This window comes from Typopeltis vanoorti, chromosome 12 (assembly GCF_054136105.1).
Source record: "Typopeltis vanoorti isolate ZY-2024b chromosome 12, IOZ_Tvanoo_1.0, whole genome shotgun sequence".
NCBI lineage: Eukaryota > Metazoa > Arthropoda > Arachnida > Uropygi > Thelyphonidae > Typopeltis > Typopeltis vanoorti.
Genome location: NC_143560.1, coordinates 95,865,618 through 95,890,103, shown reverse-complemented (window position 1 = coordinate 95,890,103; position 24,486 = coordinate 95,865,618). Strand labels below are relative to the sequence as shown.

Genomic DNA, 24,486 nt, shown 5'->3' with positions numbered 1-24,486 from the left:
AAACGTATCCCTTTAACGTTAAGCCAATATAATAATATATACTATATTATGCATACAATAAACACTAACTATAAAATAAACAATCTAAAAACTCACATAAGCATCTTTTTTGCTTGTCCTATTATAATTACGTAATAGTAAAATAGAGGGGGGTCGATAAAAGTCAAGAAACTCTTGAAGGGGTCGACGGTCAAAGAAGTTTGGTGATCCCTGATCTATATGGATCATATTATGCAAGAAAGTGGTATTAAACCTAATATAAAAATTTGGGATGTTAATCTCAGCTCTTTATTTTATGCAGATAATGTTATACTCCTAAATAAATCCAATGCAAGTCTGCAGGATTCCCTAACTAAACTGAATAACTGATGTAAGAAATTTGGCATGAAAATTAGATAACAAAAACTGCAAAAACTGATAACTGACACAGAAAACTTCAACTGCATCCTGAATGGAGAATCTATAGAAGTAAAACATTTCAGCTAACTAAACATGGAAACAGACAACAGAATTAGCAAAGCTGGTATGGCAGGTAATCAACTGAATAAACTTATACAGAGTAAGAGAGAAATTAGTCAAAACAAGAAACTAGCAATATACAAGACTGTGTTCAAACCAATTTAACTTATGGATCTGAAAGCTGGATTAGAAATAACTACAAGATGAACGAATGGAGATCATAGAGATTTCTGAGAAACATTAGTGGAGGGAACAGACTGCATCGATAGCAGTATCAAATTAAAAATGAGGATATTAGGAAAGAACTTGGCATTGTTATGCAGGGACATGTTAACAGAGGATGGTATGGTCACTTAAACAGAGTGGGAAGCGAAAAGTTAGCAAAAAAAAAACAAACAAAAAAAAAAACAAGATTACAGGAAAAAGACCATGAATTAGGTGGATTGATACAGTAAAATGTTCCTTCGAAGACAAAAACATATGATCTAATAATATTGGAGTCCTGACAGATAACAGATTAATTTTTTATGTCAGAACTTTATTATCTGTTGATAGAAAGTTAGTAATGATGCAATCCTTTCATGTAGTACTATCATAAAATCTTCTATACCCCCACCATGTGGGTACATGACAGGAATTTGATCATGATGTTGATATTTAATCCTATGTATACAAAACTCAACTACATAAATATATGAGTCCTTACAATTCTTATAATCATAATTAGGTCCCCATTTGTGCATAGATACGATCACGTAGATTCCACAGAGATGGTGAGACAAGTATAAAGATCTGACAGCAAAGTTCTTCAAAATTTGAGAAATTGACAGAAGAGTAGATATGTTAGAAATACATTGCTTGGAAAGAAGTCAATGGACACCACATTTCTCACACTGTAAATGGACAGTGTGAGAAATAAACAGTCATGGTACCCACTTTTTGCTGCAATGACTGCAGCAATCCAAAGGGCCCATACTTTCCACAAGCATATGATAGTGATCAATGGGAATTTGGACCATTCTTCCTGTAGGCATGTAATGAGCTCCTGGACAGTTAGTTGTGGGGCACACATCCCTTGACTTAACATGATGCTCCAGTTCATCCCACAGATGTTCAATAGGGTTTAGATCAGGGCTCTGTGGAGGCTAGTCAAGTGTGGTGATATTCGTATCCACAAACCATGCAGTTACAGCAGCAGCCTTGATAAAAGAACTCTGTAGAAATGCCACAAGGTAGGAAGCAATGCATTGTCCAGACTGTTCAGATACCTCTAAGGGTTCAAAGTTCATGGCACTACAAACAGAGGTCTGAGGCCAAACCAGGCCCACACCAGCATCTCCAAATTTCAGAGCTGGGGTTATGCACGCTGATAAGAGATGTTCACTAGGCATCCATCCCCCACATCCATCCATCTGCTTGGTAGAAGGTATAGCATGATTTGTCATTCTACAGCTTACCAAGCTTCCTCACATCTCACTGTACACGTTCTTTGCACTACTATAAGATGACGCATGCTGCACGTTGGTTCAGGTAATGTGGAGCTTGCATATTGCTATCCTATCATGAAAACCTATGTTGTGAACCTCAGTACTGAATGTTTTTGTGCAGATTCATGTTTCAGTTTATGTCCAGAACTTCGCATTCAGTGTTTTGGCTGACAAATGGTGGTTTTCACATATAATCCTTCATGGCACCCTATAGTCAAGTTCAGTGAGTGTGGTGAGTAATCCACTATAGGTAGTACTTGCAGTTTACTCTCTGCACTCCCATCTCAATATGGTATCACTGAAGGAATTGACCTGCTGTGGGACCTGTTCATGAAAGTTTGCAAACAGGAAAATATACCCTAGGAATGGAGGGAGAGTACTCTTGTCCTCATCTTGCCCAGTCTGTCAACAATTTGCCAAACAGAAAGGCCTATAGTATGGCATCCTAAAACAATGCTTCTTTCTAACTCTATCAGTTCCCCTCTCATAATCATATCACCTGGACCAGTTGCACTTACTTGAAAACATCATATTCATCCAATTTATACCGGCTACAAACATGCAACTCATTACATGGCATGATGCACCTTGCCCATGGGCTGTCTTCTTTCCAAGCAGTGTATATACTTGTTAGTAAGGGGGGATCTTGTAATAAAGACATAAGTGATATTTTGCAACTTATGAATGGTAGAGATAAAACTCAGTTATTCCTAACAGCTGGCAAGTGGTGTGGTTAAGAAGCATGTGAGGTCTATTTATTTCTCATAGCATGTATTGAGTGTGCAGAATGGTTTACTGTAAGATGTTGTGAGGGCAACTTCAATGAACGTGCTTAAGGAAAGGTGTTGGTATTTGAGTGTAAGAATGAGCATTTTGTTATTAACTACTTGAATTTCCTGGAGGAGCATTTCTAACAATAATTTACTCCAACTTGTCATAACAATAACATTAATTTCAAATTTATAAATATTGTTTCTGTTATTTAACTAAATAACAGAAACAAAATTTTTCTCTGTCTTTCCTTAGTTAAATTAAATTTAACTAAGGAAGGACAAATTTAGCTCACATATAAGGACATCTTATATGTGAGGCAGATCAAAGACGCTGAAGGAAGAGTATTATGGAGGGATGTGGACATAAGAAACAGATGGAGAATATACTTTGAGGGACTTTTGAATGAGGAAAATGCAAGGACTCACCGAGAAGATGGGCAGCCTTCTGAGGGGATGGTGCACAACATCAGTAGAGTGGAAGTGACGGAGGCCATGAAGAGGATGAGGAATGGAAAATCGGTGGGCCCCAACAGGATTCCAGAGGAGGCATGGAAGGCACTGGGGGAAGAAGGAATTGACCTGCTGTGGGACCTGTTCATGAAAGTTTGCAAACAGGAAAATATACCCTAGGAATGGAGGGAGAGTACACTTGTCCTCATCTACAAGGGTAAAGGGAAGGGATGCACAAGACTGTAAAAATTACAGAGGAATAAAGTTGATGTCCCACACAATGAAAATCCTAGAAAGGGTTCTTGATGGAAGATTGAGGAAGGAGGTGGAGATTGCAAAGGAACAATTTGGCTTCATGCCTGGTAGATCAACAACAGATGCTATCTTTGGGTTACGGCAGATGATGGAAAAGTTTAGAGAGAAACAACAGGAACTACATCTGGCATTTATTGATCTGGAGAAAGCATATGATAGAGCGCCAAGGCAAGAAGTCTGGAGGTGTCTGAGGGAGAAGACAGTTTCGGTTCTGGAGAAATATGTCAGGTTGGTGCGAGAGATGTACAGAAATGTTAAGACAAGTGTTCGGACCTGTCTGGGACAGACAGAAAGTTTTCAAGTAACAGTTGGCTTGCTTGCATCAAGGGTCAGCATTAAGTCCGTTTCTGTTTAACATTGTGATGGAGGTGGTGACGGAGGAGGTGAGAGAAGATGCACCTTGGACAATGTTGAATATAGATGACATCTTGCTGTGTGCAGATTCAAGAGAAGAAGCGGGAACTAAATGGAAAGATGGAGAAACGTACTGGAAGAGAGACAGAGAGAGGTATGAGACTAAGCAGAAGTAAGACAGAGTATATGCGTTGCACGGGAGACAGATCTGGAGCTGGAAGGAAACGTCATCAGGAAGGTGAGGGACATTAGATATTTAGGTTCAACAGTGGAAGAAGATGGAGGAGCTGAGAAGGAAGTGGGATGCAGGATACAAGTGGGTTGGAGGAACTGGAGGGAGATGGCTGGAATGTTATGCGATAAGAGGGTGCCGATTAATCTGAAAGGCAAAATCTATAAGACAGTAGTGTGGCCAGCTATGACGTATGCTATAGAAACTGTGGCCCTGAGGAAAAATAACATCAGCAGGATGGAAGTAGCAGAGATGAGAATGCTTAGGTGGATGTGCGGTGTGACCAGAAAGGATCGTCAGAGAAATGACTATGTAAGGGGAACAGTGAAAGTTATGAACTTAGGAGCGAAGATACAGGAGGCAAGGTTGAGATGGTTTGGTCTTGTGATGAGGAGGGAGGACGAATATGTGGGAAGAAGGGTCATGCAGATGAATGTGCAAGGAAGGAGGAAGTGTGGGCAGCCAAAGAAGAGATGGAGGGAGCTGGTAGAAGAGGACTTGAAGATGAAGAACTTGGATGTGGTGACAGCACAAGACAGGAGGATGTGGAGGAGACTCATCATCAACAGTGACCCCACTTAAGTGAGAGAAGCTACAGAAGAAGAAGTTTCTGTTATTTAACTGAATTCCAGAATGGTTGGCTGAGTGGATAGCATACCCACTCTCCAACTAACAAGTCCTAGGGTCGAGTCCTGCTGTGGGCATTGGTGTTTATAAAAAAGCTTGTTTTCTGGATGAGTTTGAGCAGCTGAGTTTATAAGGCTTGTTTATCAAAAAAATATATATATATATATATATATATTTTTTTTTTTTTTTTTTGAGAGAGAGAGAGAGAGATATATATATGCTGACATTTAACACGTTCATTGCCAATCACGCGATAGCACGTGACACGAGCTCTCACCAGGTGGCCGATCAAGCGTTATCGCGTGGATGTCGCTATCAAGTAAAAAAAATTTGGCCACCACACGAAATTCCAATTTTCAGCTTGGCAATGAACGTGTTAAGCATGTCTGAAAATTATAGTAAGATTCTCTCTCTCTTCTAGGATTTCTTAGTTGTGCCATGCTTACCTGGAGTGCTATTTGCAGGAAATTTTTCCACAAAGCTATTTGTTTCACCTTGGTCACTGCACATTGAAATGGCGTGATCAGATCCTCTTCTGCTTCTTAGAGGGATCTGTTTTGGTGTCTGACAGTCATTAAGTGGCTGTATTTTGTTGGGAAGCCTAAATTAAAGGAGAAAAAAAGAAAAAGAAAAGATTTCAGTCCAGATCTATGGATTAAAATACATATGATGTTATCTCTTTAAGTACTGAATATTTGGTAACACTTGCATTTAATGTAAATTATACTAGAATATCAATATGAACTATAAGGCACCATGAGACATATTCTAATCTGATATTTAGTTGATATGCTAAGATATTTTTGCTTCGATGTTTTGCTGAAGCATAAAAAAATAATTTTCCACTCAATGTATTAACATAGCAGTTAATATATAAATTAGATATTACTGAAGAACTGTAAAATTGTATACAGTGGTATGCAAAGTGAATAATGTATTTAACTTAACCCAAGAGTACACTTGTGTGTTTCTTGAATATTTATTCAAATAAATCATACATTGCTTTAATTATTTATAAAATAAATTTTATTGGAATACTTAACATTTGGTAATATGAAAGTGGAATAGAATTGATGCAATTATTTACAGCAATGTATGTAACTGATGATGGTGCTCACCATTATTGACATCATGAAGTGTTGTTAACACACAGCATTAATATTTTAGGTTTTGCAACCTCTCACGTGCGGTTGATATAAACATACACACAGAATTGCGCTGCTGAATGTGTTATGTTGTTCTGCGATGTGTATATTTAAAAATAAACAATTTTAAAACTAATAACAAAAAAAAAAAAGAATAAAAGAAAGGGAGATAATAGTATAGTGTGAATACTACAAGCCTACCTAAACATGGAAAAGAAAGAAATCTTAGATTACTTATACCAGTCTGACCAACAATAGTGATAGTTTTTTTTTTAACCTGCTGATAAATCAATCTTCTCCCAGCCCTTTCATTCCCAGCACTATGCTGATCAATGTCAGGCTTTAGTTTGGAGATTTAAACACACTTTTTCTGTGATAGCATTATGTTCTTATCAGTACACAGATGAAACTGAGTGATGATGTTAATGCCTGGCTTGAAGGACTTAGGTCCCAATCGGGAAAGCTGAAATAATGATAATAAAATTGTGCTCTGCTTGGCAAGTGACTCCTATTGCTTCATGAAAATATTTCCATGAAATTGTTTCCATAATGCATCAATAACGCATAAGACCAGCTAGCTACTATGTTGATATTATGATTTCTATCTTCCATAAGGAGACTTAAGTCCATTAAGGGTGGCTATGGCATTAACCATGGTGTGCAGTTTATACATGTATGGAGTGAATTCGATAGACACAAGGATTTGTATATGCATGATGGACTGCATTTGAACGGTTTGGGAGTTACATGTTTGGAGAAAGCATTGTTTAGTGAGCGTTTGGAAGTGCAAAACTCACTACTTCCCACTTGATCAGATTCATTCTCTGTACTCACTTCTCTACCTTCCAGCAGCAGTCTCTCCAAACACTCACACCAAAATCACTCAAATGAAGTCCACTTCATCCTTCAAACTCATTCCACACATTAACAAACTTTTTCTGCTAACATATCATTCATAATCTTTGCTCTCCACCTAATCTCACCATTGTCATACCTGGGCAACATGCTTACTACCTTTCCTATCACACTATTCTCTTTTATCCATCTCAACAACCTCCTGATATCCAATCTTCATGACATGTTCTTTGTTTACAGTCAAGTCATTTGTACCTATTACAACTATCCAATTCTTTTGCTTGTTTACTTCTCATATCTAATGCTTCAATCACTGTACTCATTCTACCTCCAGTAAAATATACTTTATGCATCCTCTCATCTAGCACACCTTTAATAATTGAATCACCATACACCACCACTCACGGGTCTTTCGTTACCTCTTTTATAACAGCATTATTTGTTTTTATCATTTTCACTCTTCCCTAAATATCTTGAATTCTCTTAACTTCATTCCGCATCCATTTCATCTCTTGCTTCATCTTAACCAACTGATCTTTCACACCTTGCATCACACTTTCGCTCTCATTCATCCATTTGAATTTTCAAACTTTCAAATTTTGCATCATACACACTTGTTCACAGTCATTGCTGCTCACCACCTTATCTTTAACTGCACTTTGTTTTGTAATTTGTGCTGCATTCGCATCACTTTTGTCTTTCTTATCATCTACTATTAAGTTTCTCAGATTGCTTGTTCTCTTTTTCAAAACTTTAACATTTTTTCCCATTTACACCGTTCTTTTCTATCAGACGAGCACTCATCCTCCTTGCAGCATTCTCACTACTTACACTTTCCGTTATTAACATATTAGCACTCATCTATTCCTCATTCAGTTCAGACTGCACACACCCTCCTTCCATCCATCTTAAATATCCATAATGTATCTATGTAATCAAACAAGTATATATATAGCACACCTCACATTTCATCTTTGGATATCTCATTTAGATTTAAAATAGCTTTCTGTAAGTTATCTTCAGAATTTGTAATTATTATTTGGTCGTCTGCAAAGAGGAGAGTGTTTAAGTTAACTGTAGGTGAAAGTTTAATTCCTTGATGTAAATTTTTACTCCATTTTATTATTATTTCATTTAAGTAGATATTAAAAAGAGTTGCTGAGAGGGGACATCCCTGTCGGACCCCTTGGTTTATCTCTCTTGTATATGATAGCTCATGATTTAATCTTATTTGTATTTGATTATTTTCATATATACTTGTGACAGCTTAAGGGTCAAAGCTGTATAACTGAAAGGAGACCTCCACATAGCCTTTAAAGGAATGCTGAAAACCGACCAGGGCTTCTGACCTAATGTCCAATCCTCACCTTCTCGCGGTGCACCCTGTTGGGTATCTACTTGGATACTGAACGGACGAGGATGGGCTGGCAATTTGGGATTTAGCCGACCAAATTGTATTCTTATTGGTTAAACCAAAATATAGAATGATGGTACAACATGACAAAATTTCATGCTGGCTGGGGCGTCGCCCGGTTAAACAAAGCCCCTGTTGTTTTCGCCAGGGAACCAGGGCGAACAGCGAAAAGTCAGCTACTGGAACAAATCTGAAAATAAACCCCAACTCAACATCACCAGAGTTAAAGATCGGTACTATCAACGTAAGAAGCCTGAATGGCAAAGAAATGGAGCTAGCTGAGGAATTAGATAAGTACCAGATCGACATAATAGGGGTGACTGAAACAAAAAAGACCAAAACTGGTGAGATCTTTCTGAGCAATAAATACAAAATGTTATATTCAGGCAATGATAATCAAGGAAAAGAAGGAGTAGCCATAGTATTCAACACAAAATACGAGGCTAATCTTCTTGAATGGCAGTCAGTCTCAAGTAGAGTAATGTGGGCAAATATGAGAATGGAAAACTGGACAATGAGACTTATTTGTGCCTATGGTCCCACAGAAGGTTCTACTAAGGTAGAAGTGGAGGAATTTTTTGAGACTTTAGAAAAAGCAACTTACACAATGAAAAATGAAAAGTTGGTCCTTGTTGGGGATCTAAATAGCAGAGTAGGAAATGATTGTGAGACATACAAAAATATTTTGGGAAAATTTGGAGAAAAGAGCAAAGCTAATAATAATGGCAAATATCTGTTGGATTTCTGCTCAGGACATGGACTGGTTATTACTAACACCATGTTCCAACATAAAAATGTGCACAAATTCACATGGAGAGAAGAGGCAAGGAATAAGAAAAGTCTCATTGACTATGTTATTGTTGATAGTGATGTTTTCTCCCTGGTACAGGACACCAGAGTGTACAGAGGATTTGAAATTGGAAGTGATCACTATTTAGTCTTGAGCAGGATAAAATTGAATTTCATATTGAAAAGAATAACATGTAAGAAAGTTTTAAAGCGAATAAAAGTTGAGCAGCTCTCAGATGTGAACTGTAGGCTAAAATACACAAAGATTATTGAAGAAAAAATGAAACAGTTTGAGAAAGGAATCAAACCTTGGAGATTCAGTGGCAAACTCTGAAGAAAACATTGATTGATTCTGCCAGAGAGGCATGTGGTGAGGTTATCTGTAAGGATAAAAAAATCAGAACTCCCTGGTGGACACAGGAAGTTAAAGAGGCAGCGAAGGAAAAGAAGAAAGCATACCAAAAGTTCCTGTCAAATAAGTCAGCTTGTGCTCTTAGAGAATATAGACACAAATGCAAGAATGCTAAACACTGTGTAAAACTAGCTAAACAAAAGTCATGGAAAGACTTTGGCAAGAATATAGAAAATAAATATCAAGAAGGTGGCAAAATATTCTGGAGGTTGTTGAAGAAGCTTAAGAATGGAGGAAAGAGTGCTGTAAAAGGAATTAGAGATGATAAAGGTGACATGAAAACAGGAGAAAAAGATATCCTTGAAGTATGGAGTACTTACTTTGAAAAACTGCTAAATGAAACAAGCAGTGATGACAGCACAGTGGTAAAAAACACCGACCAGGCATGCAGTCAGGAATACATATCCATACTAGAAGTAGAAAAAGCCATCAAAGGCTTGAAATGTGGAAAGGCAGTAGGAGTAGATGATATTCGACCAGAAATGCTGAAGTATGGTGGTATAAGAGTCTTACAGTGGCTGCACTGCATAGTTCAGAAAGCCTGGACAGAGGGACGAATTCCCGATGATTGGAGTAGAGCTCTCACAGTACCCATATATAAAAAGGGAAATAAAACTGCATGTGAGAATTACATAGGTATTTCCCTATTGAGTGTTCCTGGCAAGATCTATGCAAGTATACTCGAGAAACGGTTGAGAAGAATTGTGGAAGAAAAGCTTGGTGAAGAACAAGCTGGATTCAGGCCAATAGAGGCTGTCAGGATCAGATCTTCACTTTACGACAAATAGTTGAGAAAGCATGGGAATATAACAAAGATCTGTATTTAAGTTTTGTCGATCTGGAAAAGGCATATGACAAGGTGCCAAGAGAGAAGCTATTCAATACGCTGCAGTTATATGGTGTCAATGGGGCATTATATCAAGCAATACTTAGTCTTTATTTGAGTTGTAAGTCAGCAGTTAGAATTGAAGGAAGTACAGGAAGATGGTTTAATGTTAAATCTGGTGTGAGACAAGGATGTACATTATTCCCTCTGTTATTCATTATCTATATGGATCACATTATGAAGGAAAGTGGTATTAAACATGATATCAAAATTGGAGATGTTAATGTCAGCTCTTTGCTTTATGCGGATGATGTTATACTTCTAAATAAATCCGCTACAAGTCTGCAAGATTCTCTGACTAAATTGAATAGCTGTTGTAATAGATATGGTATGAAGGTCAGCAATAAAAAGACAAAGACAATGAAAATAGGCAGAATCATTGAAAATGTCAACTGTGTTGTGAATGGAGAACCTGTGGAACAAGTAAAACATTTCAGCTATATAGGCACGATTTTTACTGAAGACGGTAAATTAAATATAGAAATAGACAACAGAATCAGCAAAGCTGGTATGGTGGGAAGTCAATTGAATAAATTCATATGGAATAAGAGAGAAATTAGTCTGAACACTAAATTAGCTGTATACAAGACAGTGTTCAAACCAGTTTTAACTTATGGAGCTGAGAGCTGGGTCAGAAGTAAAACACTTAACCAAAGACTAGAGACCACAGATATGAGAGTCCTGAGAAAGATTATAGGCGTGAACAGATGGCATCAATGGCAATATGATATTAAAAACGAGGATATTAGGAAAGAACTTGACATTGTCAGCATCCAGGAATGCGTTAGCAGAGCTAATCTCAGGTGGTATGGTCACTTAAACAGAATGGGCGAGGAAAGATTAGCAAAACAAGTGTTCTCTGCCAGGTTGGCAGCAAAACGACCCAGAGGAAGACCAAGATATAGGTGGACTGATACAGTACAAAGTGCTTTAGATGATAGAAATATAAGATCTGATAATGTTGGAGTCTTGACAAGTAACAGACTGATTTGGAGAAAAATTGTAGATAGGAAATTAATAATGATGTAATTTTTTTCATGTAGTACTATCATATCCTGTACACCCCTTGAGGGTACATGGCAGGAATTTGATGATGATGATGATGATGACTTGTGACAGCTTTTAGGATATTATTTGGTATTTGTCTTTCTTTTAATATGTTAAATAATATGTTTCTTTTAACTTTGTCAAATGCTTTTTCAAAATCAATAAATGCAATATGTGTTTCTAAATTATATTCTCTTCTTTTCTCTATTATTAATTTTAGGCAGAAGGCTGGGTCTATACATGATCATCCTTTTCTAAATCCATTTTGTACCTCTAGAATAAAGTTTTCGGAATATTTCATTAGTTTGTTATTTAAGATTCTGCTGTATATTTTGTAACATGAATTTAGTATACTGATACCTCTATAGTTTTTAGGGCCATCTCTATTACCTTTCTTAAAGATAGGAATCACAATTGCTTTTTTCCATTCTATTGGGAAGATACCAGTTGAGTAAATTTTATTTAAAAATAATAAGAGTCTTCCTTTGAATCTTGTTCCTGCGTATTTATATAGTTCTGAACCTAGCTTATCTTCTCCAGGTGATTTTCCGTTTCTTGTTTCTTTCAGGCTGATTTCTAATTCTTCTTCAGTTATTTCCTTTTCATTTTCATTAACTGTTTGCCAGTTGTCTTTTTTAAAATATTTGTCTGTCCACAGTTCTGTGTAGTAATTTAGAAATTCTTCTAATTTCAATTCAGTGTTTAATTTTATGTTTTCTTTGGTATCTGCATTTAGGTGTTTCAAAATCTTATATACATTGGGTCTTATTTTATATAAATCATGTTCTAAATTAGAAACAAATTTATTTCATGATTCTCTATGTCTTTTTCTGACTTCTCTTTTAGCTATGGCTCTTATTCTTTTATATTCTATTTCATCTTCTAATCTTTTACTGCATAACCATTTGTGATAGGCTTCTTTTTTCTTTTTGATTATTTTTTTTGATTGTATCATCCCAGATCTTCAGTTTTTTTCTTTTATTGAATTTTTTGGTCTTTCCTAAGCTTTCATTTGCTGCTGCATTTAGTATCGTTTTTATATTAAGCCATTCTATTTCTATTTCTTCGTTTTGTTTTATTTTATCTAGATACTGGTTAATTCTTTGTTCATATAGCCATTGTACATTTGTGTCATTCAATAGTCTAGTTTTATAAACAGATGTTTCAATTTTTCTTTCTGTTCTTGTTACTTGTAGCCATTTAGGTGGTAATCTTAATTTTATTTTAACAAGGAAGTGGTCACTGCTTATTTCATATCCTCTGTGAACTCTAACATCTAGTGAAAATTTTGATGTCTTTTCATTTAATATGAAGTAATCTAATATTGATTTCCATCCTCTTGCTGCCCAAGTATATTTATGTATGTCTTTATGTTTATGGAAGGAATTCATTATTTTTAGGTTATTATAAACTACAAAGTCAATCAATTTTTTGCCATTTCTGTTTGGAGTGTGTTCTCCATGTATTCCTATATTATTATTAATTTTCGTGTTTCCAATTCTTGCATTTAAGTCTCCTGCTAAAATTATGTAATCATTTTTATTTATTTTATTATATATGTTTTGTAGCTGATTATAAAAATCAATATTATCCTGTTCTCTTCCTTCTGGGGCATATAAACCAATTATTGTTAAATAGCCTCTATCTATTTTTATTCTAGCTTCTATTATTCTTTCATTCCATAATTTATAATGTTTTAACTGTTTTGAAAGGGAGTTATGAATCCAAATCATGACTCCTGCTTGTGCTCTTTGGTCTCTGTCGACTCCACTGTATATCACATTAAAATTTTCAGTTCTCATAGTTCTTTTTAATTTCTTTTTTGTTTCAGTGATTACTGCTATTTTAAAATTTCTTTCATTTAATAACTGGTCTAATTCTATTTCTTTATATGCTATTCCTCTTACATTCCAGTTTGCTATGTGTATTATATTTTGTCGTTTCCATTTTCGTTTTCCCTTTTCCATTCCAAGGTCGTTTCCCATAGATTCAATCCGATTATCTTTTTCTGTCAGCTTACAAGTATGGTTATGTTCTCCGTGTCAGGGGACTAGCCTGACGATGGAATAGTTCAGTGGTAGGGCTGCTACCTTAAGGCTTCTGAACTCGCCTTCTTCTGAATTTAAACCCATAGGAGGAATAGGGTATATTGAAGGGGAAAGGGTAGATTATAGAAGAAATATAGTAAGGTTTATAGAGAGGACACAGTTGTAAGGCTAGAAATGAAAAGACCCCATGGCCCTCGAGTACTCTAATAGTAGCACAAGGGTCATAAAGTAAGAAGAGTTGGCTGATAAGGCCTTATAGGAAAGATTAAAGTAAGTGGGTCTTCCTCAAAGTAGAAGAAGGAGAGGATAGATCCAGCTAGGGGTTCATGGGAGTGCCGCTTCCCATACAATCAAGATGATTGCCCCTTATGGCTCTGTTGGTCCACGAGTCCTTATTCAGTATATTCGGACCACCCCACCATATATATATACACACACACGCACGCGCACACACACACACACACACACATGGTGGGCTCCCCTATCCGCCACCCAGGGGACGCGCTCTCTAGGGGTTACAGGGTCCCCTGAGAGTATGATAATATCAACGGAAAAATCAAAAACTATGGCCTTTAAAGGACAAGATCCAGCAAGAACTAAAATAGTATTAGATAACAAGATCTTAGAACAGGTGAATTCATTTAATTACCTAGGATGTATGATCACTTATGAAAATGAAAAAGATATAAACATAAAAATTGCAAAATATTTAAAAATAACAGGAGTAATTAACTCTATATTTAAACCAAACCTAGTTCAAAAACAAACCAGGCTAAAAGTATACAATACATTAGCCCTACCGGTCTTAATGTATGGAAGCGAAATCTGGACAATAAAACAAAAAGACAAACAAAGATTAACAACAGCAGAAATGAAGTTTATGAGAAAAACTGCAAAGTATACCCTATTTGATCACAAAAGAAACGAAGATATTATGAAAGAATTAAACCAAGAACCAGTAATTGAAAAAATTAAAAAATATAAACATAGATGGATGGAGCACGTTCAAAGAATGAAAACAGAAAGATTACCAAAACAAGTCTTAAAGTACAAGCCATTAGGAAAAAGAAAACCAGGACGTCCTCTTAAACGATGACTTCTAAGGCTGGAACAGGCCATACTAGGCCTAAATCCTTGATACGTATGATGATGATGACCTGACATTTCATGAAATGACTGAAATCGAAATTGAATTCCTGCATGGACAAAGCAGCCGCCATTTTTCCTTCACCAGTTACTATACTGAGCTGTAATTTCAAAGAATTTGTAAATAAACTTAAACAAAAAATCCCAACACTGCAAATGCACAACTTTTATTGCAACTCTTACTCATGCACACATACTTATATACTATTAATTATTTCGAAAAACTTAAGGGAGCCTGCTTAACACACCACTACTTGCAACATCGGCTTACATATTATACTACTAGAACCAATAAAAAAAAAAAAAGTCAATTATTTTCAATATTGAACTTCACTGGTTGAAAGCCTTTCTTCAAACAAAAAAAAAAAAAAAATTACTATTTCTCTTGAATGTCCATATGAACTACATATTAAAACTGCCATTCAAAATTTATCGATGATAACAACAACAATAACAACAACAATTTATCGATGATAACAACATCGATAACAACAACTATTGTTAGTTGTTGTTATCGATGATAACAACTAACAATAGTATCCACATTCCTTACTAGTTAGTAATTACTTATCACCTGACTTTTGAAACATTAACCATAACTAATTAGCAACAGAAATATCAGTTATTCAAGAAACAATTATATTATAATAGCTCTCCTTAGCCTTAATATGATTAAAACATTAACCATAATTTTATGAACAGCCATTCTATATCAATGAAGTGACATCAAAAAAATTCCACTCATTTCAAATCTCTAATCCAAAATTTTACTGCTTAAAATTTAGTGTTAAACTATAATGATATCAAGATGAGCTTTGATGTCACCTCCTTATTTACAAATATCTTCCTTTCTAACAATTTAAATTTACTGAAAAGTATTCTATTTCACCTACCAACACACTTTTTTTTTCTAATCCATTTTGTCTAATTCTCTTTACAGGGCATCTTATATAAACAGATAGAAGGTACATCCATGGATTCTCTACTTCTCTGGCTAATTTTTATATGGAGCATTTTGAAAAACTTGATACTGCCATTCTCAAACCTTCTATTTGGCTAAAATATATCCATGATGTGTTAACTATTTGGCCACATGGCTTGAGCACATTAAATTCTTTCCTCTGCCACCTCAATAGCCAGCAACCCTGAATCCAGTTCACTATAGAAAAAGAAAACAATAGTTTGCCTTTTCTAGATAATCTAATCACACATCTGCTCAATGGCACCCTTTCTTTCCCAGTTTACAGAAAACCCACCCACAAAAGCAGATATATAAACTTTGCCATCTCTCCCCCAATAATATGGTGTCATCAAAAGCCCTCGTCAACACATCCTCCAACATCTGTTCTACTCAGGCTTTCCTTACAGTTGAACTCTCCTTTATTTGTTAGACCTTTCTGTACAATAGCTACAATGCCAAAATGATCAACAAATTAGCTGTTCCTCCCATCTCTTCACACCCCTCTCTCAACACACAGACTACAGTAATGCTATTACTATTCCCTATATCCAGGGCACATCAGAAAAAATAGCCAGAGCTTGAAAGAAGTATAATCTCCACTGCTTTCAAGCCTCATTTGAAGTTAGCTTCTCTTCTCTGCTCTCCTAGAGATCCACTCCCTCCTCTCTCTCTCTCTGTACAAGGTCTTTACAAGGTTCTCTGCTCTTGCAATGTATCATATTATGGTCAAACTGGGAGACATGCTAACATCTGTCTTGGTGAGCACAAGAAACACATCTAGTGCCACAACTATGGTTGGTCAGGTCTGGCTTGGCCATGACTTGGATACCTTATGCCGATGGAAAAACTACTATGATTCATCACAGAAAATAAAAACACTTGAAACATTATTTTTAGAATCAGCAGCAGATTTAAAAAAATCCAGTCTAATCTAAATAAATATCATTATGCTGAACTTCCCAAGATTTGAGAAACTTTAATTCTTAGGTCTCCCACCCAACAGCTAAGGCTAACCAACTGAACTCATTGAGGGTGCCCCTCATAGAACTTTAAAATAGGCTTAAAACAGCCTAATTTCTTCCACTTATTGCTGTGTGTATTTTGTATGTATTATTACATGCAAAATGATTACATTAGGAATGAAAATCATCTATCACCTAGTGATGTCTCAGAGGAAGGGCTAAACCTCTGATGGTTTAGCCCTTCCTCTGAGGGATGCAGACACACCCATCTTAAAGCCTGTCTACACTAGTTCACTCCTAGATAGATTTCTTCCAGTCTAATGGTTTCATGAAGTTTTGCCCAGGATTACTAACTAATGGGTCCTCAACATGTGCTTGATATCTGTGGTTTTTTCAACATGTGACCAACTGCTTTATTTCTAACGTAACTCTCGAATCCATATGTTAAAACTGGTTTAAAATTTCTTCATTAAGGATTATGTCCTAAACAGTTAAAATGTGTTATACCTGCTCTATAGGTTTATTCATGACTGAGAATGCAGTTGATATTTTCTGAATTATTGTCTATTTTCATAATTTGTCTTTTAAACACTGATTTTCTTACAAATTTGTCAAAAGTATTATTTAATTTTGCTAAAGTCTTGAAGATTTATTTATGCGGATAATGTCAACTGCATGAAGGAAAGAACTATACTAAATGGGCCGTTGGCACAATATACAGTCTATTCTAGCTAAATCGAACCTCACTGAAGCATGACCCATTTCCATCAAAAGGGCTTAGGTAATACCAGTAAGCATTCCTGCTGTAAAAGGATTTCTTTCTAGCTTGAGAAAACGCCAACTAGATGTACAGGTTGTGGATGACCACTGCCTGGTGAAGCATCACAGCCTTGCTTATTGGAAGCCTGAGGTGGCTGTTGCCATGTTTGATTCCTTGAGCAGGAGTTCCAGTTTCTGCTCCCTCCCCCCAAAAAATTAAAAAAATAAAAATAAAATAAAATAAATAAATAATCACCCTCTAGCATGCAATGTGAGCACCCCCCCCCTCTCAAAGGATCAACTGGCATATAATCTCACTGCTATCTACACTGCCAAATCATGTCTGAAGGGAAGCCATGTGATGGTAGTGTTGAAGGGGCACTGTTAAGACCATATTACAGCATGGAGACCAGATGTTCTCCATATGGGTAATACAGTCATCTTCTCCCACAATATGTTTTCCTCATTTTTTTCCCTTTTCACTTCTGAAATACTAACACAACACTAAACCGAAAGAAATATAGTGTTACTGTGGTTAAAAATAAATAAATAATAATAATAATAATAATAATAAAACTTAAAAATCTCTCTCCCAAAAAATTAAAAAAAAAAAAAAAAAACTCAAAAACCTTTCAAAAAATTTCTTCAACAACCACTTCAACATTCATGATAAAAACATCAACCTGAATAAAGAACAGCAGAGATCCAGCTCTGATCTGTTTTTGACCAAATCCCACATTACTGTCACAATGAACACCATTTTAACTGTCCAAACTACTTGAATGATCCCTTTCACCATAGGGACAGTTACCTGTACTTTTTTGTGATCCAATATTTTTTGCCAGAAGATGCCTAATCTAGAATCTTTATTTGTCACTTTCTGTTGTTTAAGATTTCTTTGCCTCAACATGTATCATTCATTTACTTCTCTCCCACTTCTAAAAGTCATTTTGATCTTTGACTTCTTATCCTTGAACATTTCTTGCAATCAAACTACTCAAATGTGAAGTTATCTTCCTTTAATGTCCACAACTTCAACTGGCTCTCCTTTTCCAATTAAAGTGACAAAGCTGAAATAGAAGCTCTTCATCTTCCAACTAGAATTTCTTGAAAATTATCTTCATTCAGCCAACACTGGATCTTTTCTTAACCAGTTAAGATAGACTGCTCCTCTTGGTAATTCATATCACCGTCTCTTTATAATTTTCAAATTCTCTTTTTACAAATCAGTATAATGAATGTTCTAACCCAGTCAGCTGAGATTCAGCCAAGCTTCCTAAATTATGCAGTGTAGTTGTCGTATAACTTTTATACCTGAATATTTATGCATTTTAGATATAACGACACATATTTCAGATTTTCATTTTTCTTACCAAAATACAAATCGATGATACAACATGAATAAATTACATCATGTTGTACCATCAGGAGTACATATATACTTGAATTAGAAGAAGCCATCAAAAACCTGAAATTTGGAAATGCAGCTGGATTAGATATTTGACCAAAAATTTCAAATATGGGGGTACAAAAGTTATACACAGGCTACACTTCATAATTTAGATGGCCTGACCTGGATCAAATTCCAGGTGAATGAAGAAGAGCTCTCATAGTACCATCTAGTACCATAAAAAAGAAAATAAAACTGAATGAAGTGCAGAGGAATTTCCTTACTGATTCATAAGAATTATGTAAGCATACTAGAGTAGAGGCTAAGAAAAATTGGGGAAGGGAAACCTAAAAATCAAAGTTGGTTCAGGCCAAACATAGGTTGTCAGGACTGATTCACTTTAACACAAACAGCTGAGAAATCATAGGAATATAACAAGAATCTGTATTTGAAGGATCTGCATTTCAATACATTTGGCTTGGAGAACATAAGAAACACTTCTTTCGATTAACATTATTATGGTAAGTAAGGACTAAGTGTGTTATACAGAAGTCATTATAGATCAGAGAGACTATTTTTAGAGTTAGCAATGGCTATGAAGCATTCTCCTAACCTTAACAAGGATGACTGCATTAATCTGACAAAAATTTAGACAGTCATCCTAAAATCAATTTCTATACAACTGTAATAACTTCTTTCATACAACATTAGAGGTGCCAAATTCGACTTTAGATCTTTTGTCTGTTGCAATTTGAATTGTTTCACTTACTCATTATCATGGTAATCTGCACCATAGTTTGAAATCCAGAGAAATATAAGACAGTCCATAAACATATTTTTATAATTTAGTGTTGTTTTTTTTTTTTTTGGTGTTGTGATATCATTAACAGTTTGAGAATCCTATCAATGTAAATATACATCAATCGCACATGAACCCAGAATCCCATCAATGTATATTTACGTCGCTAAATTAAAAATTCCGAAAATAATAATACATGCTTGAAATTCATTATCAGACTGTACTGTAGTTAAATTCTAATATCAACTATTTTTGATATTCTAAAGTTAAGTCCAAGTAGGTCTAAGACTCAAAGTGTTTAACTTATGATCTGTATTTGAATTTTGTAGATCAAGAAAAGACAAGTCAAGGTACCAAGAGAAAAAAAATGTTAAAAAAATTACAATTATATGCTGTAAATGGGACATTGTATCTAGCAATATATAATCAATTACGAGTTGGAAATCAGCAGTTATAACTGAAAGAGGTAATGGAAAATGGTTTGATGTTAAATCAGGTGTGAGACAAGGGTACACATTATCTCCACTGTTATTCATCATCTATATGCATTGCATTATGAAGAAAAGTGGTATTAAACCTGATATCAAAATTGGAGATTTTAATCTCAGTTCTTTCCTTTATGTAGATGACGTTATACAAACATTATTTAAGAAAAACTCCTACAGTTTGAAAGCAAGAACTAAACCTTGGAGCCTGAGTGGCAAACTTGAATGAATAATGAAAGATGAATAAAAAAAAAGAAGGTTCATTTTGAGTGTCCGTTTTTTTTAATCAAGAAGTCCTTATTACACTACTTCTGCTGCTGGGTGTCATTTCTAAAATAAACTGTGGCATAGAAGTACTAAGTAATAATTCTCTCTTTCCAAGAAAGATGTAGAAAGCTTACTCTCACTGCTATTGGGAAAGAAAAGAATGAAAGAACACTTCACCAGAAACTAGAAGTCACACTAAATATCCCCAAAGCAGTAGTGTATTTTTTAAATTAAAAAATTTTTTTTTATCTGTTTGATTATCTAAACAGAAATTCTGATATTTCTTTTGCTGGCTGATACAGCATTTTTGTCAAAATTAATTCTGCCTAATCACACTCAATATCACATAATTATTATTTATAATAATCACATGTTCAGTTTTATTATCAAAAAAAATATAAATTATGCATCTTAGAAAGAATGAATGATTTTAAAGGAAAAAAAAAGTGCAGCTGTGTTATGAGTGTTCAACTTTTCTTTGGGAAAGGGTGGGGTGGGGAGGGGAGGGAGAGTTTACACACACACACATTCAAACACAGATATTTCAGATTATAATTTATTTTAAAAAACACCACATATCAAAACAAACAGTAAATGCATTTCTTTCTGAATGAGATGCTGTAATTTCTTCCTTGTACTCCAAGAAAATATTGAATAATAATAATAAAATAATAATATGCAGTATTTTCTTCTTCACTGAGCATGATTATTTCTGAACTTAATTTCATTTCTAATGCTCTTTCTTTTACAAAACAAAGTGCATAAGATTATTTTCTGCCTATTTTGAGAACTGAACATTGAAATAATTATAAGAATGACATTAATAATTGATATGTTTTATATCAATATTTATAAAATAAATATAAATTATTCATTAATAATTGATATTTATTTATTTAAGCATTATTCAGAAAGCTAAGCTAATAATATTTGTTTTATAATTGTTAGTTTTAATTTATTATGTGTGATTCTTGGAAATTGGCAAGGCAAATTGTAGTTCAACGTACAGTAGATAACATTTTACATCATTATAAATGTCACTGTTTATTTTCTGTGAATCAAAATCATACAAAACTGCAGAAACTGTAAGCATTCTGTGACGTGATTTCTGATTAAAATTATGAATAAACAATAAATAGTATTTAATCTTCATAACTTTTTGTTGCTTTTTGGGGGAGGGAAATGCAGCTTTTCTGATTTCTCATATAGCTGTAGCCTCTATTTTGTAAATTTATTGTCAACTCCTTAACGATAAGCATCTTCAAACACTTGGAATTTTAAAATGCATATAAATATATATACACATGTATATATATTAAAACCACACACACACACACACACACACACACACACACACACACACACACACACACACACACACACACACACACAACACACACACACACACACACAGAGCAATGTTTTGCTTGAATAAATTTAAATTTCTGTAACCAGAAAATGGTAAGAAATTCTTAATGCAACACTCATAGCTAATCAGTTTAGATGTATGCATATATTAGTGGCATTTAAAAATATGGCTCTTCAAGAACATAGTTAAGTGGCTCTTTGATAAGTCTGGATTGCCTTCTTAACTCAAGGCATTTCAGCATGCATTACCATTCTTTGACAAAAGAATTCTTGCTAAAAGTAACTTCTAGGTTTTTTTAAAAAAAAAAAAAAAAAAAAAGTTATAATGAAAATCTATTGGGGTCTTATAAATTTCTATCTTGGAATTTTAAAATGTATATAAATATATACATTTCTATCTACATTAAATTAAAATGAGGTAAGTTATTTTGCAATTAGAACATGCACAGCTGTTTGCAGTATATTTTACTGAATGTTGTATTACAGAAGTTATGATAAAAGAAGAAATGGAAATTAAATTTAAATTGCAAAGCCTGTCCACAATTTTTTTCCTATTATTCTTTTTCTTCTTCAACCTTTTGGTTCTGTCCACTGCTGGACGAAGGTCTCCCCCATGGTTTTCCAGATCACTTGGTTTTCTGCCTCTCCCATCCATCTTACTCCTGCAATTTGTTCAAGTTCATCCCTCCACCTTCTTCTCGGTCTTCCTCTTTGTCTTGCTCCATCCATTGGTCTCCACTCTGTTGTTTTTCTAGTCCATCTCCCGTCACTGCATCTGGCAATATGGCCAGCCCATCTCCACTTAGCCTGTTTAATGTATTTTACAATATCCATGACACCTATTTGAGATCTTATCCAGGTATTTGTCTTCCTATCTCTTAATGTTATTTTTAGCATACTTCTTTCCATGCGATGTTGTGTTGTTCTCAGCTTTTTGTTTAGGGCTTATGTTAAAGTCCATGTTTCTCCTCCATATGTTAGGACAGGAAGTATGCACTGGTCAAAAGCTTTCCTTTTTAGACTCATAGGGATATCACCTCTGCATATGTCTCTCATTTTCCCATAAGCCATCCATCCAAGGTGAATTCTTCATTCAATCTCTCTTCTTTGGCACTCCTCAAAGGATAACAATTAGCCCAAATATACATATGAAGTAACTTTTTCTATTATTACATGATATTATTAATTTTTTAAGAAAGTAACAAATAAAGTTTAAAAAAATTAGCACTTTTCACAATTTTTATATAACAAAATATTACACTCCTCCCCCTTTTTTTTGTAAAATGCAGTCTATAGTTAATTGAAAAGTTTTACAGTAATCAGAAGCCATTCTCACCCTATGCCTGCAGTCCAGCTATGATGACGATCACGCTGTCGAGGCATCCATTTTGTTCTTGAAATGTTCATGTGACGTCGTAGACTCTCTTTGATTCCCTCCAATGAGTGATAGGATGATACAGAAAGACGAGATAAGGGATTCTGTCCTGTAGTATCTAAAATTGACACCATTAAAGCTCTTCCCACCTAGAGGAAAGTAATAAGAAGGAACACTTAAAAATACCACAAAGCAAGTAGTTAGGCAGGATTGCAGTTTAATGACGAATCGACAAGTAAAGCCACATTGCATTATGACAAAGGTTACAGCAGCATACAAGATAAAAATAAACAACTGAAAAAAAAAACAAATAACATCATAAGTACAAGAGAACAAATATAAAAAGTTGAAAAGTACAGTATGTAGATATGTTTTTTATGTGACTCCTATCCACAAAAGCTTGTAAATCTATGATATATAAGTAATATGGGTGAGCTAAGGATATTTTTAACTTTTTTTATTCTATTAATTTTCAGTTAAATTTTATTTTATTTTATGTATCTTATATTTTTAAATTTATTTTTAGCACAATCCAGAAACACTGTTCTAGCAAACAAACATGGCATTTCAAGCCACTTTAGACCTCCAATAAGCAGAGTGGTGGTCTCGTAAAAGGCAATGAAATTCATTTCTCAGCTAAAGACAATAACAAACATTTATTCCTGCCGTAGGAACCAATGGCCAGTATATATACATATAAAAGACATTATAGTCAGATGCAAAATACAAATTAATTCTTTGTGAAATGGTAAAAGCTTCATGCATTTTGTCTGAGTCCAATAAGATCTGCTGAACATATACGGCTCAACCACAGAGTAGTATAAGATACTTCTTTCTCTCTCTCTCTGGAGTCAAGTGGTGGCATGGTAAAGACAAGGGTTACAGTGCATGCACACAAGGTGAATCACCTGCCCTCATTAGATAACTGATGCAGTCATACATTTCAGACAAATTATGGAGACTACAACTGTGTTAGAATTAATTACTTTAATTTCCTGACATTTCAACCTTCATATTAAGATCATCATACAGAGTGTGTGTGTATATATATATATATATATATACAACGACAAGTTATATTACATTTCAAACAGTATGCCAAAGAGAGAATGATATGATCAACCATTATTCTACTGCCCTAACCTCTGGTGAAAAAACACTACATCAAAGCTATATTCTATATTTCATTTTAGAAATTATGGACTTCACAACTGTGTTATAAATAACTCTTTTAATATCCCGATGTTTCGAACTTCATATTAAGATCATCATCTGGAGCATATACAAATATACAGGACAAGCTAAGTTATTACATACGGTAAGCTACAGAAACAATGAATTGATCACAAGTTATTCTACTGGCATGACCTCTAGTGAAAAAAAAAAAAATTATAAACTACATCATCATTTGTGGCCGTGTGGAATGAGTTTGATGGGCGAAAGGACTTATACAAGATGGATGGCCTGCATTTGAATGGACTTGGTGTGCGGAGACTGGAAAAAGTGTTGCTGAATGAAGTGAAAATGGATGTGCAGAACCAGGGAAACTAGAACTACCAAGGAGGGGGGGAAGTGGATATCCAGACATCAGTGAGACAGTTGAGTGTAAAAATGTATATAATGTACCTGAGCCAGCAAAAAGGACAAAAAATGGGAATGGGATATTTAGAATAACGCATCA

The 24,486-nt window shown here is 34.9% G+C and overlaps 1 protein-coding gene across 1 annotated transcript in view; it reads right to left on the bottom strand.

The window, feature by feature from the left end:
* The window catches only part of LOC150101026 (cytosolic carboxypeptidase-like protein 5), a 207,338-nt gene that overhangs the window by 26,116 nt on the left and 156,736 nt on the right, over window positions 1-24,486 (bottom strand). Inside the window, exons 10-11 of the mRNA XM_090401454.1 lie at window positions 22,767-22,954; window positions 5,144-5,298 (exon numbers count right to left, since the gene is read on the bottom strand). Coding sequence (XP_090257580.1) covers window positions 5,144-5,298; window positions 22,767-22,954 — 343 coding nt within the window. The remainder of the gene's footprint in view (window positions 1-5,143; window positions 5,299-22,766; window positions 22,955-24,486) is intronic.